The following is a 19,293-nucleotide window of genomic DNA, read 5'->3' on the forward strand; positions in this document are numbered from 1 at the left end:
CCCAGTGCAGCCTGTCCAGCCTAACACTCCCCTGGCCACCACAGGGACTTTTGGCTCTAATGAGCTCTGTGAGAAATGTACAATATAAGAAATGGACCCATCTTAAGTGTGACCTTTAAAATGGAGTGCAAAACAAGAGGCGGAAGTAAACCCAAACAAATTGGAAAGCTTATAATTTAGTCAATAAGTATGCTCAGTTCAATATATATTTTCCATTAAGTATAAACTCAGGGAAAGGCCATTTCTCATAGAAGTGTGAAAGTAAAGATTATTTCATGTTTCTCATGCTAAGAAATCCATAACATCAATAATACAATATTATATTATAGTATATAAGTAGAATTATGATAAAACACGGAAGATCTGATAAACATAGGCATTGAGAAGCATCTTTGCCTTAGACTCTGGGCTTGTTGATTCAATGGTTTGTCACAGAGAATACAAATGCAAGACTTCGTTCTGGGGGCCTCTAAAATGTATTGATTATTATTTTCTCTCAATAAAATAATCAACAAATCCGTATGCATTACTGCCTATTACTAATAAAACATTAAAAGTGATCCGACATGCTTTTAGCATGGACATTCACATGAAAATTCTGAAGAGGTGAAATGGGTTAATGACCTCTGGCTAGGGAGAAGATGGTCCTCGTCTTGTAGTTTTGAGCTATGTGTTGTTATTCCCCTCTATGGTGAAAAAAGCACTATTTGCAAAGAGAAAGCCGGTGTGGATCCACTATATCACTTATTCACTTAACAGGTTTTCCTTAGCTTTGTCAGAAATGCATTTAAGAGTTTGAAGAACTTAGTGAGATTGATTTGTCAGCATCAAATTACTTTGTTCCTGGCACAGAATTTCTATAATATTTATAAGTCTGCCAACTGCCTAATAAGTACATTTAAACTGTGAAGGAGTTCTCCATTTGTTGGTACCAGTTTTGAAGGGAATTCAACGTATGAGGGAGAAAGGGACATAAGATTTAGGGGAATTAGTTAAGAATCTTTATAGCTCTAAGATATTAAATCGCACATAATTTTATGAAAGATAATCAGATAATAAATGTTAAAAGTCTAGGCTCTGGAATAAATTACTCTGTTTGTTCAGGTAGAGATGTGTGATTGAACAGGATCTGGTCAGGGTTCCTCTATGGTGGTGCTGCTGGGTTCTGTCTGTCTCTCTCTATTCTTCATTAGGTAAATTCCCAGGGTTTGAATAAGTTACCCTAGATCAAAAGTTCTCAAATTTCTCTATACAGAAGAATCACCTGGATTACTGTTAAAAATGAAGATTCCTGGGCCCAGATCCCAGGGTTTCTGATTTCATTCATTTAGGTTCTGATTTAGTAAGTCTGTAATAGAGTCTGAGAAACTGTATTTTTAAAAACTGAGATGAAATTCACATAACATAAAATTAACCATTTTAGTGTGTCCAATTCAGTAACCTTTAGTACATCCACAATGTTGTGCAGCCGTCACCTCAGCAAGTGCATTTTTAACAAACACTCCACTGCTGCACGTGGTTCCCAGCTGGCGCACCGAGTTACCACCTTAAGTGCTCAGACGATGATGACAAGGGATGAGGAAGCCTCATGGGTCTCCTGCAGATTATAAAAGAAGATTTTTTTAAAAGTGTCTTCAAACAGCTGCACCTACAAAATATATGCCTTTACCTCTCCCTTTCACTAAATATAAGTGTGATACCAAGAAGCTAGTATATGTCAGGGGTTTCTATACTCCTGGGTTCAACAGTTATTTGGATGCACTCAGTATTTTTATGCTTGTGAAGAAGAGCAGTGCCAAGGGAAGTAAAGTGAGAAAACTGGAAAAAATGAATCACCATTCTATAACCAGCCAGTTCCAGGGCTTGTTTCCTTGGGTTTTAATCACATTATTATAGCACGTTATTAAATTCAACTTCAGGCAATGAAATTGTCAATAAACACAGAAAAAGTCTCCAGAGGAAATTAGGTTTGTCCTTATAGTCAAACTCTCCTCTAAATGTAAGTGAAAATGGTTATTCTGATAAGAGTTAATATAAACATATAATAGCTGCAGAAAGATGTTGAGATCAATCGTTGTCTTCTCTTCAAGGTTTTAGACTCAGTTTTCCTAGTCTTAATTCATGATCAAGTTGCTCCAGAGTTGGCTCTAATTTTAGCTCATTTTACTCACGGTTAGACTCTGTGAAGATTCCTGGAGTTTAGCAACTATAAAGCTCAGCTGCGGGCTTCCCTGGTGGCGCAGTGGTTGAGAATCTGCCTGCCAATGCAGGGGACGTGGGTTCGAGCCCTGGTCTGGGAAGATCCCACATGCCGCGGAGCAACTGGGCCCGTGAGCCACAATTACTGAGCCTGCGCATCTGGAGCCTGCGCGTCTGGAGCCTGTGCTCCGCAACGAGAGAGGCCGTGATAGTGAGAGGCCTGCGCACCGCGATGAAGAGTGGCCCCCGCTTGCCACAACTAGAGAAAGCCCTCGCACGGAAACGAAGACCCAACACAGCCATGAGTAAATAAATAAAGCAAACTGTCAACAAGTAAAAATAAATAAACACTATTAAAAAAAAAAAAGCTCAGCTGCGGTAATAAGAGCCCAGGTTAAAACGGTATCTTCCTAATGGCCGTTAGTGCTGCTTCTCTTAACCAATACTCTGCTAAAATTACATAGACATAGGATAAGATGAATAACATCATGTTGTGATGAGTTAGAATAAGATGAAAATTCATTACAATGCGAGAAACCAGGACTCACAGACAATCTGTAATGTCAGAGAGAACCCTGGAGAAATTTCCATAAGCTGTAGGGCTGGAGAAGCTGAGCTGAAGAAACGAGGGCTGGTCTACCCTCTCTGCCTCGACATGGAGCCACTCGCCTACCTGAAAAGAGGCAGGAAGGCAGCCCAGGAGGGGACAGTGCTCATATCTGACATGACCAGAGCATTACTACCTCTTCAACTTCCTATCTGCAGTGAGAGATCACAACTCCCAGAGAACAGTGGGCAGAAGAAAGGGCCTGGCAGTGGGGCACACTGCCCTGGCAAATGCCCCCCTAAGTAAAGCCCTGAAGGTGTGGAGACAGGAAGAATCTGCTAGCCATGCTGAAGAAGCAGCCCGAAGATAAGAAAATGTTAAGTAGGTCAGTCAGGTTCACTGGAGTGTAGGACACTCAATGCCTAAAGGCCACTGGGAACCGAGTGAGTTGTGTGCATCAACCTGACCCCAAGCTATAGATTTGAGAAGGAATTAACCAGGGGACAGTGACCAGAGGCCAAGAGATGGCCACGCACTCTGGGCGGATAGATCCTCGACTGCTTACACTCAGAGGAAGAGTATATAGCCGGAAATGATTGACTATGGAAATGATGATTTTAGAGAAGTTCTATTTGGAAAGATTCAGGAAAATCATGGGTTTTATGGATAGAAGTGTAGAAAGCCAAAAAGTAGAGATTAGGGACAATGGGATGAGACAGAAGGAAAAGAGGAGATGTACAAGCACAGCTGATTAGGTTTAACAGGGACTGACCTCAAGCTGATCTGCGTTTGAATTCTCCTCTTCCCTCTATTAGATGTATGGCTCTTAGTCTGTTCGGCAGCTATAACAGAATACCATGGACTGGGTGGCTTATAAACAACAGAAATTTATTTCTCACAGCTCTGGAAGCTGGGAAGTTCAAGGCCAAGGCACTAGTATAGTCACCTTCTGGTGAGAATCCTCTCCTGGTTCACAGCCGATATCTTCTCACTGTGTCCTCACATGGAGGAAGGGGCTAGAGATCTCTCTGGTGTCTCTTTTGTAAAAGCACTAATCCCATTCATGAGGGGTCCTCCCTCATGACCTAATTACATCCCAAGGGCCCCCACCTTCCAACACCACCACATATGAATTTTGGGGGAACACAAACATTCAGACCATAGCAGTAGACTTGGGCAAATCACTTGACCTCTTTAAATTTTGGTTTCTTCTTTTTTTTTTTTTTTTTTTTTTTTTTTTTGTGGTACACGGGCCTCTCACTGTTGTGGCCTCTCCCGTTGCGGAGCACAGGCTCCGGACGTGCAGGCTCAGCGGCCATGGCTCACGGGCCCAGCCGCTCCGCGGCATGTGGGATCCTCCCGGACCGGGGCACGAACCCGTGTCCCCTGCATCGGCAGGCGGACTCTCAACCACTGCGCCACCAGGGAAGCCCGTTTCTTCATTTTTAAAGTAGGGATAAAGAAACCCATTTAACAATGCTACTTGGAACTTTAATGATTAAAACATGATTAACAATGAGAAAGTATAGGAAAAGCACTAGAACGGCCTGGGATGCAGTAAATATTTAATAACCAGTAGTCATTATTATTACTAACAAACTTAAAAGAAAAAAGAATTGATTGAGGCAAAGAAAGGATTGCAAAGATGCTAAAAATACTATCAATAGTAATCTCCACTGGAGATATTAAAGAGCAGCATTAAAACTGCACAAATGTCTAACTGGTAATGCAAAAGAGCTCCAGCAGACTGAGAAAAAGGATGAAAAACGGAAACTGATGAAAGAAAAGCTGAGTCAGTAATTCCACCTACTAATTAAAGCCATTTTTGAGAATTAAATCAAACAGAACAAAAGCAATAAGCTAAAATATGAACAAGGAAGACTTCCTGGAGTGAAAAATAATCTCAGCATGCAGATCAAAGGGCTCACTGTATTTCAGGCAAAATTAATTTAAAAATATTTTAAAGACCCACACCCCTAGATATAATTAAGCAAAAAATTTAAACTATGGAGATAATTTTTTTAAGCCTCCTAAAACGGTTCCAGGGACCAGCTTACCAGAGGGATCTTTCAAACAATCTGCAAAGTGTTCCAGAGCATAGAAAAAGATGGAAAAACTTCCAAAGTATGTTACGACATGTGTATAACCAATACAACAAAACTCAACAGGGAGAAAAGAAACCACCTACTCCACTTTTACTTTTAAATCAATGCAAATCTTCTAAATAAAACCCTAGCCAACTGAATCCAGCAGTATAATTAAAATACATACGCACTATAAAGTTGGATTTAGCTCAACAAAGCAAAGATGGTCCAAGACTAATATATCTATTAATATATCAAACTGTCAGAATAGGGCAACCCAATTATAAGGTAATTCCCATTTTCTCAGTGTATAGCTCCAAAAATTATTTTTGCCGACTTGAATAAGTATTATGGGTATTTATGAAATAGTCAACTATCTATTTAAAATATGTCTATGTATAAACATTTGAAATCATACAATAAAAGAGATATACAGATCTTAAAATATTGTTTTCCACCCTCACTTATTATGAAAAAACCTGTCCCCATGCACACTTGACATCAGTATCTGTTGTCACAGGAGCCACCCTGAGACGTTTAACAGTTTTCCAGAGCTACCATTTTCACTTCTGTCTGAGTACTTCTCAGTCTATGTATGATACATCAATCCATGTATACGTTCATTTCAGGGTATAATTTATCCTTAAATTGTATAATTGTGATATCTACAACAAAGGCTTGTTTCACAAACTTACAACTTCCAGTTCTTAAAACAGTGAGGTCATTTCCCAGGAATAATTACTAAATCAGTATTAAACGTCTTGGACTCCTTTTTAATTGATTCTTTCCAGTGACCTCTATAAGCATTCAATACCAGCACTGATCAAAGTGCTTTACCAGGCTGTTCAAAATAAAGGAGATTGAAAACGACTCTCGGACTATGAGAGAACTTGTAAGGACTTAAGTATAAGATATTGCCCTCTTTTCTGAAGGGTAAGTTTTTTGGGGAAAACATATGTTATCTATACTCAACCTTTTTCACAGCGGGACACACTTAGAAAATTATAGTATTTGTATAGCACTAAAGCAACTGAAAAAGGCTGGTCAGGGTGGATGCTACCCCGGCCGTGCCGAGGCTTCTCAACAAATCAAAATTGCAGCACACCTCGGGGAAAGCACTGCTATATCTTGAGGTCCAGTAAGAACTTCCAGATCATCGTGTCAGAGGCAGAAAGGGTGACACCTCACTCTGCCTGGCTGAGTGACCTTAGGCAAGTTACTTAGCCTCTTTGTGCTTCAGTCCTCACATCTGCAAGATGGGATAATAAGAGTCCCCAGAGAATTATTCTGAGGATTAACTGAACTTATTCATGTAAAGCACTTAGAACCATGTCCCACACATGGTAAGTACTCAGTAAATGCTACGTTCCATAACCATGCCTAATTACAAGCAAAACAAAACAAAACAACTCTTTTAAAAATCTATAAGTAAAATACCCAGATTAATTCCTCAGCGTGTCACCTCATACTTCTCACACAGTCACTTTACAGTAAAACTTACCAGATGACAAGTCCTGACCTCACCCTTCGAGTTTCCAATCAAATTTTTGGGTTTTAGCCAAGGATCACTAGGGGTCTGAAAAAGCCTCCTTCATGAAAGACAGACCAAAACAAAGATACAAATGACCTTAGAAGAGAAAGAGACAAAGTTGGGAGTACAAGCAAACTTAAAAATATATACAATATTGTGAAGCAACTATACTCTGACAAAAATTTTTTAAAAAGTAAAAAAAAATACATGTATGTGTATACCTAATACACACATATATGTATATGTATAAACATACCTACATACACACTCACATTCACATATATATATATACAAAATTAATGGTTAAGGAAGAGCGCAGGCTTTGGAGAAATAAATTATTACATTTATAAAATAAAAACAAACTTTACAAAAAAGGAGTTATCAGAAAACAGGAAAGAGCTTTTGACAATTAAAAAATACAGTGGTTGCTGCGACTGGGCATATGCCCTGAGAAAAACATAATTCAAAAAGATACATGTACCCCAGAGACTTTCCTGGTGGCGCAGTGGTTGAGAAACCGCTGGCCAATGCAGGGGACATGTGTTCGATCCCTGATCCAGGAAGATCCCACATGCTGCGGAGCAACTAAGCCTGTGCACCACAACTACTGAGCCTGCGCTCTAGAGCCCACAAGCCACAACTACTTAGCCCGCGCGCCACAACTACTGAAGCCCATGCACCCTACAGCCAGCACGCCACAACTACTGAGCCTGCATGCTGCAACTACTGAGCCCACATGCTACAACTACTGAAGCCCGCGCGCCTAGAGCCTGTGCTCCACAACAAGAGAAGCCACAGCAACGAGAAGCCCGGGCACTGCAACGAAGAGGAGCCCCGCTGGCCGTAACTAGAGAAAGCCCACGTGCAGCCACAAAGACCCAATGCAGCCAAAAATAAATAAATAAATAATAATAAAATAAAAAACAAAAAAATATATATGTACCCCAATGTTCATTGCAGCACTATTTACAATAGCCAGGGTATGGAAACAACCTAAATGTCCACCTACAGATGAATGGATAAAGAAGATGTGGTACGTATATACAACGGAATATTACCAGACATAAAAAGTAATGAAATTGGGTCATTTGTAGTGATACGGATGAACCTAGAGTCTGTCATACAGAGTGAAGTAAGTCAGAAAGAGAAAAATGAATATCGTATATTAACGCATATATATGGAATCTAGAAAAATGGTACCGATGAACCTATTTGCAGGGCAGGAAAAGAGACGCAGATGTAGAGAACGGACTTGTGGACACAGGCGGGGAAGGGAAGGGTAAGACGAATTGAGAGAGTAGCATTGACATATATACACTACCATGTGTAAAATAGATAGCTAGTGAGAAGCTTCTGCATAGCACAGGGAGCTCAGCTCGGTGCTCTGTGATGACCTAGAGGGGTGGGATGGCAGCGGGGTGGGAGGGAGGCTCAAGGGAGGGGATATATGTATACATATAGTTGATTCACTTTGCTCTATAGCAGAAACTAACACAACACTGTAAAGCAATTATGCTCCAATAAAAAAATAAAATAGACTTGAAAAAAATGGCGGTTGCAATGAATTCAATAGAATGATTAGAGAATAATGATAAGGAAATTTCCCAAGTAGTAGAAGAAAAATAAAGAAATAGGGGAGGAAAAAAACCTAGAAAATTAGAGGATTGACCCAATACCCAAATAACAGGAGTTTTGTACAGAGAGAATAGGAGAAAGGTGGGACGGAGGGCCAAACAATTCTGAAATAAAGAACACAAGGAAATTTCCCATAACAAAAGGATCTGCATTTTCAGATGGAAAGTGCTCTCTGAATACTCAGCATAATGAATAAACCACGATCTACACCCAAAGAACATCATAGGGAAATTTTAGAAAACTATGTCTAATGAGAAGGGGGGAAAAACCACATATATATAACAGATTAGGAATCAGAATGACATTGCCATAATGAAAATGATTTTTCAAAAAATTTCTCTCCCTTCTTTTGTTTTTTCTATAATCAGTGATATATGACTTTATTGTCAGAAATTTTTAATATAAAAGAATCTATACTTGGAGACTCTAGCCTAGATTTAAATGGTTCCATTTCTTAAGTGTCTTCATAATGTCACCATCTGCCTCTGCACTGATACAGAGACCCCTCTAGTCAGCGGAAGTCCTCTTCATAGAGGATGCCTGGGCTGTAGACATTGTTGGGAACAAGTCAGTCCAGGGATTCACTGCCCAGCTGCCCTGCATAGGAGTGTTGCCCACTCATACTTACTCAGTTACTGAGAGCTTGTTTTCAAGCATACTCCCAGAATATTTTGGTATCTGAAGGAAGACAGAAGGCTCATAATTCTTCTTCCTTAGACACATTTTTCTATCCATTATTATGACGTCTCCACTCTTGCAGTTAGCATTTATTTTAATAAGGAACTGCTAAATGCTCCAATTTATCTTCATTCCATTTATTGATTACTATGTCCTAGGCTCTGCCAAGAGATGATTTTCCTATCGACGGACTTACCTGTGGAGAAGATGAACACCGTGTTGTTCCAGAGCCCACGTTTTTTTAAGGCTGTGGTGACATTTCCCACTGCTTCATCCATAAGGGACACCATTCCTGCATAGTAATGCCTATTCTTGTCTTGGATAAAGTCGTATGGCTTCAGGTATTCCTCGGGGACCTGAAGGGGCTCGTGGACAGACTGGAGAGCAAGGTAGAGAAACAGAGGCTGGAAAGAGAGTTTGTGCAAATCAGTTAAGAGGGCTTGGAAGCATTAAATATATAGAGAGAAGCCCAGATTTATCAGTTAATAAAAGTAATATTCAGACAACCCACAAACTGGGTTAGAAATATTTGTAAGTCATATATCAGATAAGGGACTTGTATCTAGAATATATTAAGAACTCTTACAACTCAATAATAAAACTCAATTAACCCAACTACAAAATGGGCAAAGAATCTGAATAGATGTTTCTCCAAAGGAGATATACAAATGGCCAATAAGCCCATGAAAAGATGCTCTGCATCATTAGTCATTAGGGAAATGCAAATAAAAACCACACTGACATACCACTTCACACCCACTGGGAGGGTTATAATTTTAAAAATGGAAAATCAGAAGTGTTGGTGAGGATGTGGAAAAACTGAAACCCTCATTCATTGCTGATGGGGATGTAAAGTGGTGCAGCCAGTTTGAAAAACAACTTGGCAGTTCCTGAAATTGTTAAAGATATAGTTACCATATGAGTCAGCATTTCCATCCCTAGAAAAACAAAAGCATAAATCCACACAAAAACTTGTACATGGATGATCACAGTGGCATTATTCATAATAGCCCAAAAGTGGAAACAACTAAATGTCCACCGGTTGACGAATGGATTAACAAAATGTGGTCTATTTTCAGCAATAGACAGCAATAAAAGGAATATGATGCAGCCGTAAAAAGGAATGAAGTACTGACACATCCTACAACATAGATGCACCTTGAAAACATTATGTTAAGTGACAGAAACCAATCACAAAGATCACGTTTTGTATGATTCCATTCATATAAAATGTCCAGAATAGGCAAATCTATGGAAACAGAAAGTAGATTAGTGGTTGCCTGAAGCTGTAGGGAGTTGTGGGTGAGAGGAGGGATGAGTGACTTCTAACAGGTACAAGACTTCTTTTGGGGGCGGTGAAAACGTTCTAAACTTAGACTGTGGTGATGGTCGCACAACTCTGTGAATTTACTATTGAATTGTGTACTTTAAATGGGTGAATTTTATGAAAATAAAAGCTTGAGTTCTAAAATGGCCTAGAAAGCTCTGATCCAAACAAATAATAATAATAATACCAATAATTCTGTCTCATGTAATACTCAAAAACCACCTTGCTACACCCATTTTACAGGTAAGTTAACTGAGGCTTAGAAAGGTTATATGACTTGCACAAGTTCGTATTAATTGCAGAGCAATTTCCTATTGGAAACCCCACTCTTACAGTGTGGCTATGTCCCAATAGATGGGTTGGCTTTCTGCTTTAGCTGAAAAATAAGTTACCACCTTTTAGGAGAGGTTTAAGGATTGTTTATATTTTTAGAAGAAAACAAGTGAACACCATGCCTTGCTAGTCTTTGATCTAGGACCAAACATAAGGCCAATTTAATTCCTGGAAACTAAGGAGTATGATACATTGATTCATTTCACCTCTTACCCAATTTACAGAATTTAATGTTAATGATATTCTGCGTCAGCTTCTTCCTCTTAATGAGTCTTTCTGAAGGCTCTCTTCACTGTGCTCCTATAGAATTCTTTAATGAATTGAAAACCCTCAAAGAGACAACAACTGGCTCAACCCAAGAGTAAAAACATAATTCTGTTGGAGTATTTGAGGCATTTAAATCTCATAAAGGAATGGGGAAAAGTTAGAATGCAGACTGGGAGGTGGGCTCATATTTCATTCATTACTGTTGATAAATTGTTTTAAATTACATATTACACATCACTGTGATACAGTAATGGGTATACATATATAGAACTCAAATAGACACCCAAGACAGTATTTTTAGTTCAGATCTTTGGAACTTAGAAACACCTTTGCCCAAAAATCAAAATGTTCAAAATGGCTGTTCAATATCAACGACATCACTTTAAAACCTATTTTACTAAGGAGGCAGGTGATGGAATAAAAACCATGATGATGTAGACCCTAGGCTTCGTTTGTACATTGTTTCCATGGGAACGCATTCCAAATTCCAACTCCAAAAGGCAACACTAACCCCTTTGACAGGCTTTAGCTCTGCCTCTGCGGCTCCTTGACACATGCGCGTTCTCCACCAGCCACACAAGTCACACTGAAAAGTCCATGTTCCTCCAGACCATGGTGAAGGGAATCCCAGCAGATGCCCCGCCCAGGTGGGGAGGAAGAACCCTGGGCTAAGATGTTCGGAGGGGAAAGGATGTGCAGGGACATCCAGGACCTGCCAGCGCAGTGAGGTTCCACAGTGGGAACTGCCGTCTGGATCTTCAGCACTAGACCAAGCCCATGCCCCAGCCACCGGCCAAGGTCTGGATGGGGACGGATTAAAAATTGGAAAGCTACAACAATTTGCAACCCTCATAAAGTTTTAAAAATCAGGAAATGTCACATGAAAACCTGTTTTGTTTAGTTTTTTTATTTTCTTGAAAAATCAGAACTTCTGACAACTCCAGGTCCACACTCCATCTGACAACAAATGGCTGGAGTATGAGAAACAGAGACCCCCGGCCTCCCCCAAGGGCTCTCTTATTTTCTAGTCTCCCCACTCTCCTACCTGAATGACTTCATTTATTTAGGGTAGCAGCCTGGCCCTTGTAAACATAAGACTTTGTGACCCTGGTCTGGATTCTCTACAGTGGACAGGGGTGGAGAAATGAAAAAGGGAGCTCACTGTTTCAGGAGAAAGTGCTCACCCAGGCCATTATGGGCAACTCGGCAGCTCCCGTCATTAAGGAGAGAAAGGGGAAGGAAGGCAGGTCATTTCCAGCCAACAAGTGATCCCTGGAGGCGACAGCTGGGGAGGGTGGTGGAGGAGAGATCTCATAACCACTCTGGGGAAAAAATAATGTTTCTGGGACCATCATTAAAGGGTCTTATAAATATTCAGTGTGGAAATCATTCTACACACTTTGTTAAATATAGCAAGAAATTACCTGAAAACCTTTCCTGTAATTATTCTTTAGTGGTTGAAGACATGACCATTGCTCTTGAGGGATTAAAATGATAATACTACAACAATTCCCCCATTTATCCAGTGGTCAGGCTCCTGTTAGTTCAAACAGAAGGGGCATAACTGAGAAGAGAAAATGAAAACAACCCCTGGGAGATGCAGTCTTTCCTGGCCTATGACTGTTACAGGCCCGGCAAAGGCCTCGTGCTACCTGCCAACTAGACTTACAGGTAAAGGTGATTCTTGAACAAAACAAGTTGTCTTTTTCCCACTTCGTCAGCAGTGATCTAGGACCATTTAGTGTATGGGCAAACATCCTTGCACACATCGGTATGGCTCTGGGTCACCAGGAGTCAGAATGATAAACAGTGTAGCCCATTTAATGAGGTGAGGACCAATGTACCACATTTTAGAGTATTTCCATCCAATATTGTAAAAATAAAGTTTCAGTTCTCACAAGGTGAACTTTATTCATGGAATAACTCATTTGCCAACAGTGCTAGATGTGAAACATTTCTATACTACTTTTAAATTGAAAAAAAAATTAACAGAGTATTCTTCTTAGTACCACATGGTACCCCAGTGGAAAGAACAATTAACTCGGGCCCTCAGGTTCTCCACCACAGTCAGGAACCTGCCTTCAGCCTCTTGTCCTAAGACCCTCCCAGTAAACAGCTGTAGCCAATTTCCCCACACCTGCCAACCTCAGCTCACTGTTAGCCCAAAGCCAGCAGCTGCCATCCTGGGGATGGGCTCATTATTAGTATGCTGTCTACTGACTTGCGTTCCAACCTAATGGAGCCTTGGCCTTTGGAGACTTTCAGGCCCATTCTGACCTTACTGACATCCTGATTCAAAACACCAAAGTCCTGGACCCGAGTTTGAACTCCACAGATCTCTGGGTTTGCGCAGGACCTTGATCTCTCCCTTGGTCTTTCTTGGGTCCAGATCTCTGCTCTCACCAACCTAGTTACAGCTGCCAGTTTTACACCAACCCTAGCTGTATGCCTTTCTTTAGGTCTGTAAATTGGAATCCTAAATGTGAATCACGACCAAATGGTTAGGTATTAAGTAAAAGTATGACATTATAACCTAAAGTTATTAGCATATTAAAATGGTGCTAAGGGTTTATTTCCCTTTCTCATTATGCTAATTCCAGTAAGGAAGTAAGCCTTAAATTCATTTCTTTAGTACATTTCCCTAATTTAAAGTATAACTTTTTAAAAAGCATATGATATGTTTTTAAAGTGTTATTCTCTTTGACTTCCAAATTGAGACATTTCTTTCCAAATTGTGACAGGAAAAGGTAAGTGTCTACCACTAGAAAGTCACATTTGTTTTAAGAAGCTGCTAGTAGATGAGGTATGGGAGAAAACATTTATTTTTATTCTGCAAAGTTTTGAGGGGGGCTATTTTTTTTTTTTTTTTTGAGGTCCGCAGGCCTCTCACTGTTGTGGCCTCTCCCATTGCGGAGCACAGGCTCCAGACGCGCAGGCTCAGCAGCCATGGCTCACGGGCCTAGCCGCTCTGCAGCATGTGGGATCTTCCCGCACCGGGGCACGAACCCGTGTCCCCTGCATCGGCAGGCGGACTCTCAACGATTGCGCCACCAGGGAAGCCCGAGGGGGGCTATTTTTAACCAAACGATATTTTGTGAATGTGTTACTTTCACATTGTAGTATTAGTACTAAGGGAATTATCCTGTAGAAAAAGGAGAAAAGACATTCCTTCTTAACACTGTGCAATGGTTATTAGCAATATCTCCTTGATTCCAGCACCAACTGTGTTTCTGTTACAAAATAGCTCCATATGCTTTTTTTCCCCAAGTGCTCTTTAAAACAGACACATTTTTAAGTCAGCTTGTGGATACTTTGTGTGTATTTCTTTAATGATTTCCATCTTAGAGCAAGTTGCCTATGTTACAGTCTGTAGATAGCACAGAGAAGTTAGAACAGAATTAGATTCAATGTTGGAATAAAATGATGAAAGTCCTGTAATTGGTGTGCTGCGTCCTTTCATTGAGAATTGAAACTATAAACATTGGCATCTGCCGTCTTAAACTTTCTGGGGCTATTACTCAGCTATTGATTATTTCATTCATTTATGTCTATGCTTCAAACTTGACTTTGGGGATGCTGAAAAGGCTGGCTACTGCTTTGGAACATTTCAGTCACTGTAGGAAAATGACCACCTCTCACCCAGCAATTTCCATATTACCTATGAGCAGCACCATACTAATCACACGGGTGTGGGTGGCTTGTGAGCTCTTAGGGCCTACAGTTTTCCTCAGTTCCTGAGCCTTCTCCCCCTACACCAGTTAAGACAGCCCACCCACCAGGAATGATGTCACCCCAGGTGCTTCCTCTTATTTGATTAATGTTATGCGCACTGGGAGAGAATACTCTATTGTTCCTTAATGGAAACAAATTTTTATTGTAGACATCTTATACTTGTTGCATGATTAAAGAGTGGTATATTGTGAGCTTGCAAAGGGCAGCTGGCTTCTGCTTGCTTCTCTGTGCTTGAGAGGAATCGATAGTGACTGCACATCAGAATCACTGGTTGGAGGTAGGAGCGGAGGGATAATTAAATACCAGTGATAGGGTCCCACCCCGGACCAATAAATCACAATATTTGGAAGTGGTATTTCTTCCAAGGTTTCCAGATGATCCCAATATACTGTCATTGTATTGTATACTGGAACCATCAAGCTGAGTCACAAACTGGGGCTCATAGTCGCTGGTCTGGGATATAAACTGTCAACTAGGGAGGCTTGTTAAGTGCACTGAGCTCTGGAGTTAAACAGTGCAGTTGCTGATTCTGTGACCTTGAACAAGTTACCTCATTTCTCTAAGCCAGTTTGCTTACCTGAAAAATGATGCCCACCTCAAACTTCAAAGGACAGGACAAGGACCACAGTTCCCTCAAGATCTTATCTTGTTCTTTGGGTTTTTAACCTTATCTATAATGCGCCAAACATACAGAAGAAAACTGAGAACTTAAGCCAATTACCTAGCCGTTATCTGTCGAACTACCTGAATATTGGTTTACAGCTAGATTTTAAATCTGCATATGTCTACATATTTGAGAGAATATTCCAATTTCTTCCATGTTCCACAACAAGCATGGCCATTCCAACAGGTCAGCATGAAAGAGTACAAAAAAGCCGAAAGTGGGGGCAAAGCTGAGGACAGACACCAGGAAGGCCACTCAATGCTATGTTAGGGTAGGCAGGAAGAAACTATGTCAAAAACGGAGTCAGGAGCCAGGTACCAAGTCTGAACAGGTATCGAAACAGGAATCCAAATGGTGATCTGCACTGAGGACCTTCAGTAACCGCCAAGGAGGCAAAGCGCAGGAAACTGGAAAAACTGGATAACACCGCACGTTCTCTAATTTGCTGTGTTAGAGTCCTATTGAAGGTCTAATTTCGAGGGCATGTTAATACAGTTCTTAATGAAGCCATATTTTGAGCCCAATATCTGACAACACAAATATCTGATTTAAAGGCATTTATAAGCTAAATCCAGAGAATTCAGCTTGAACTTGGGTTCAGGAGGTTAACTCCAGATTAACAACGACAACAACAAATGTCAAGGCTATTCAGACTCTTTTCTACTTTTATCTGTAAATAAGTCAAAAGATTTCAGCACATGACATATACAACTAGCTTCAGTATGGTCGATGTGATAAACAGGCTCATCAGTGTACCGTGTTTATAGATTAGAAGGCTCAATATTGTTAAGATGTCATTGTCCCCAAGTTGGTCCACAGATTCAATGAAATCCAAGCAGGTACTTTTTTTTTTTTTTTTTTGGTAGAAATTGGCCAGCTGCTTCTAAATAAACATGGGAATGCAGAATACTTAGAATAGCCAAAATAACCTTGGAGGAGGGCTGGGAAATACAAAGTTAGGGAACTTGCCCTGAACCTTAAGTTTGTGGATACCTAACAGAAAGTTTGCCATAATAATGCCTCATCTTGTACATAAGCCTAACATTTTTTGAAAAAGTCAATTTACTAATTACCACACCTCCACACAGGATACTAAAATAATAAAACTATATTTGTACTGAAACACTATATGCACAGCATTCCTCAAAGTGTGATCTGGGGACCGCGTGCAGCAGAATCACCCTTGAGTTTCCTTAAAATATTGACATATGGATTTTTCCCAGACTTAACAAATCAGACTTTTAGAGGTGGGCTCCAGGAATTTCTATTTTTAACAAGCTTCTCAGCTGATACTGAGGTACTCTAGAACTTGAAAGTGACTCCCCTAGTATTTATTAGGTTTTTCCCTAAAGGACAATGGCCTTTTCCTATATTCACCTGAAGAGATGCTATCTTCACACAATTTTGATATCAATAAAAAAGCAAGACTTACCTTCTCTGGTGGGTGGTTAGTTATGAGGGTTGTAGCCCTTTCAGTAAATACATTTGTTGAATACATATTTTTATACCCTGTTGCAACTTCTTCATCATCTCGAAAATCAAGAGCACATCGTGTAACATTCAGAGCGTTGATTAACGTACAGCGCTCATGGGAATAGTAATCTTCACTACCTAGAAGATATCCTACAAGGAGAATGGGAGATGAAAGTAGTCAGCATAGCATAAAACATGTTAAACAAACGAAGGTCTCAGCATTTAATTGCCTAATGCAATTGATTATCCATGTCAGGGCTAATCAAATGACAAGGCTAATCAGAGCACCATTTCTTAACATCTCTATATTTGCTAGCATAAGGCATTAAAATGTTATCGTAAAAAAAATTCAAATTCACCCCTTAGCCCAGTCTTTAGAATATAAGCTCTATCACGTAACTCTCAAAGTGGGTGATTCCAAGTAAATATGTTTTAAAAAATCAGAGTTTAAATTCAGTAAAAGTGATGACATTTTAATCTTTTAAAGCTATCTAATGGTTAAAATAGCATATGGTTCAGGTGATTTGTTACAAATTTTTACTCTGAGGTGATCACATAAATGAACGCAGAATTCAAATAACGTTGATATTGACCTTGGTCGACTGGCTTCAAGGTTATTTACAGAAGTAGCTCTTGATATTGACCTTGGTCGACTGGCTTCAAGGTTATTTACAGAAGTAGCTCTTGGAGGCATCATCTTTAGTCAGATGCTGACACCCACTGGTGAAAGACACAAAGATTTCCAAACAGAGGATCTCTAAACATAACAACCAAAAGAGCAAACTAACATGTGGTGTTGAAATTAGATTTTTCTACGTCTGTTGATCTCAATTTCACCCCCAATTTAAATGGCATCAATGGCCTATCCCACAATTTAGACTTAAACATGGGAGAAATGGTTTCTCAAGTTTAGTTGTTCCTGCAAATGTTCCATGTTTTCCTAAAATATTAAAATAAGCTGTGCTGCATGTTATATGATTCTATTTATATGAGATGTTCAGAATAGGCAAATCTGTAGAGACAGAAAGTAGGTTAGTGGTTGCCTAGGGCTATGAGGGTCAGGGGAAAATGGGGAGTGACTGCTAATGTGTATGGAGTTTCTTTATTGTGGTGATGGAAATGTTCTACATTTGATTGTAGTGATAGTGGTACAACCCTGTGAATTTATTTAAAAATCAATGAACTGTACATTTTAATGGGGTGAATTATATGGTATGTGAATAAAGCTCGATAAAGCTATCCAAAAGAAATAACTGTGCTGGACTCTGAGCTATCTCCTGACAAACACTGCTTATTAACATTAAAATGAAGATAATAAAATTGGCCTCTTTCCCCAGTTCTAAATATTTCTTATAATCACAATTAAAAGCCCTACATATCTTACCTAGTAAATGAATTCATTTTAATTTCCTCCTTTTCCATGATTCAGTAAATTCAAGGTCCTAAATACAATGAATATCTTAGTTTTACGATAACTCTTTAAATGTAATCTTTTCTGCTACAGGTATAACAGAAAGGGAAAGCCAATGTGTTTGCTAATTAATATATAATCGAAAAACAAATGTATCCATGAAAATAATTTCAGTCCTTATATGGGTAATTAAAGGGGTCAGGACACTGGTGTTCTATTTGGGGTTAATAACTGCTGGTAACACCTTGAAGAATCACTTCAGGTTCTTTATCTGTAAGAATAAACTGTTTTCTATCATTTGGGGAAATACATGCAGAGGATATACTTGATAAAAAGATGTATAAACCATAAATATTAAAAAGTTAGTACAAATAGGATTCCAATAGAACTCTTTATTCACATAATAGAACTATCTATTCACATACTTGGTCAAACTAATACCAAGCAACCATGTGACAGTCACATAGAACTTTCTCATAACAATGATTCACAAATTTGAACTTACGTGCTGAGTCTAAAGAATATGGCAGCGATGCTTTTTGGGGAAAAATGAGAAACTATGTTTTGAACAATTAAATCTCTGCTGTATTTAACAGCTTTATTGAGAATAATTCACATATCATACAAATCACTCATTTACGTTGTACAGTTCAATGGTTCTTAGTGTACTCAGAGTTGTGCAACCAGGCCCACAATCATCTGTTTTTTAACAGAACATCTAAGTCATAACAGTGATAACAACTGCATCGTCATCATGCCCTCCTTCTCTGCAAGTCTCCCTTCCATGAATGTGCAGTGGGGTGTCTGTCTGTCTAAATCCATTTAGGCTTCTTAATTCTCATAAAAGGATGTTATTTCCACCTCTGTCCAACTGAATTTTTAAATATATAATTTGGTTTAAATATATAATTTTAAAATATAAAATTTGGTTTTTAATAAAAACAATTAAAATATCCTTCCAGTCACCAGAGTACAGGTATCGGCCCATCATTAAGCAAAGACCTGATTGAAAATTGTCAAAGGATATAGAGGCTGTTTTTTCCTCTAGAATTTCCAAGATGACAAAGACGTCTTACACCCAAGTCCTGTTTTTAACAGCTATTTAAGAATACTGAGGATATATCCAGATTCATCAGGGAAGAATGCATTATTGATTAAGCAATGTCTGCTAGAGAACCCAGATGGGAGTGGGTCACACGGTGTCTCACGTCTGGATGTCCTTACATCTCGACTTAAACTGTGGTTCGAACTAGGCACTATAGAGCTGTGAGCTTCAACTGCACTGTGTGGGCCCCATGTAATCACTTGAACTGAAATGTACTTTGGTGCTCTGGTCCTAGCTTGAATAAAAGAGAATGTCTCAAGAAACATCTATAAGACAACCACCATTTTATTACTAAAATGATGTTTTT

General features: G+C 39.5%; 1 protein-coding gene across 3 annotated transcripts in view; it reads right to left on the reverse strand.

Moving 5' to 3' along the window:
- The window catches only part of ARSB (arylsulfatase B), a 193,395-nt gene that overhangs the window by 147,365 nt on the left and 26,737 nt on the right, over window positions 1–19,293 (reverse strand). For all 3 annotated transcript variants that reach the window (XM_060143179.1, XM_060143177.1, XM_060143178.1), the window contains exons 3-4: window positions 16,430–16,620; window positions 8,871–9,078 (exon numbers count right to left, since the gene is read on the reverse strand). In XM_060143179.1, the coding sequence (XP_059999162.1) occupies window positions 8,871–9,078; window positions 16,430–16,620 (399 nt within the window). The remainder of the gene's footprint in view (window positions 1–8,870; window positions 9,079–16,429; window positions 16,621–19,293) is intronic.

Source organism: Lagenorhynchus albirostris, chromosome 3, assembly GCF_949774975.1.
Source record: "Lagenorhynchus albirostris chromosome 3, mLagAlb1.1, whole genome shotgun sequence".
Classification (NCBI taxonomy): Eukaryota; Metazoa; Chordata; class Mammalia; order Artiodactyla; family Delphinidae; genus Lagenorhynchus; species Lagenorhynchus albirostris.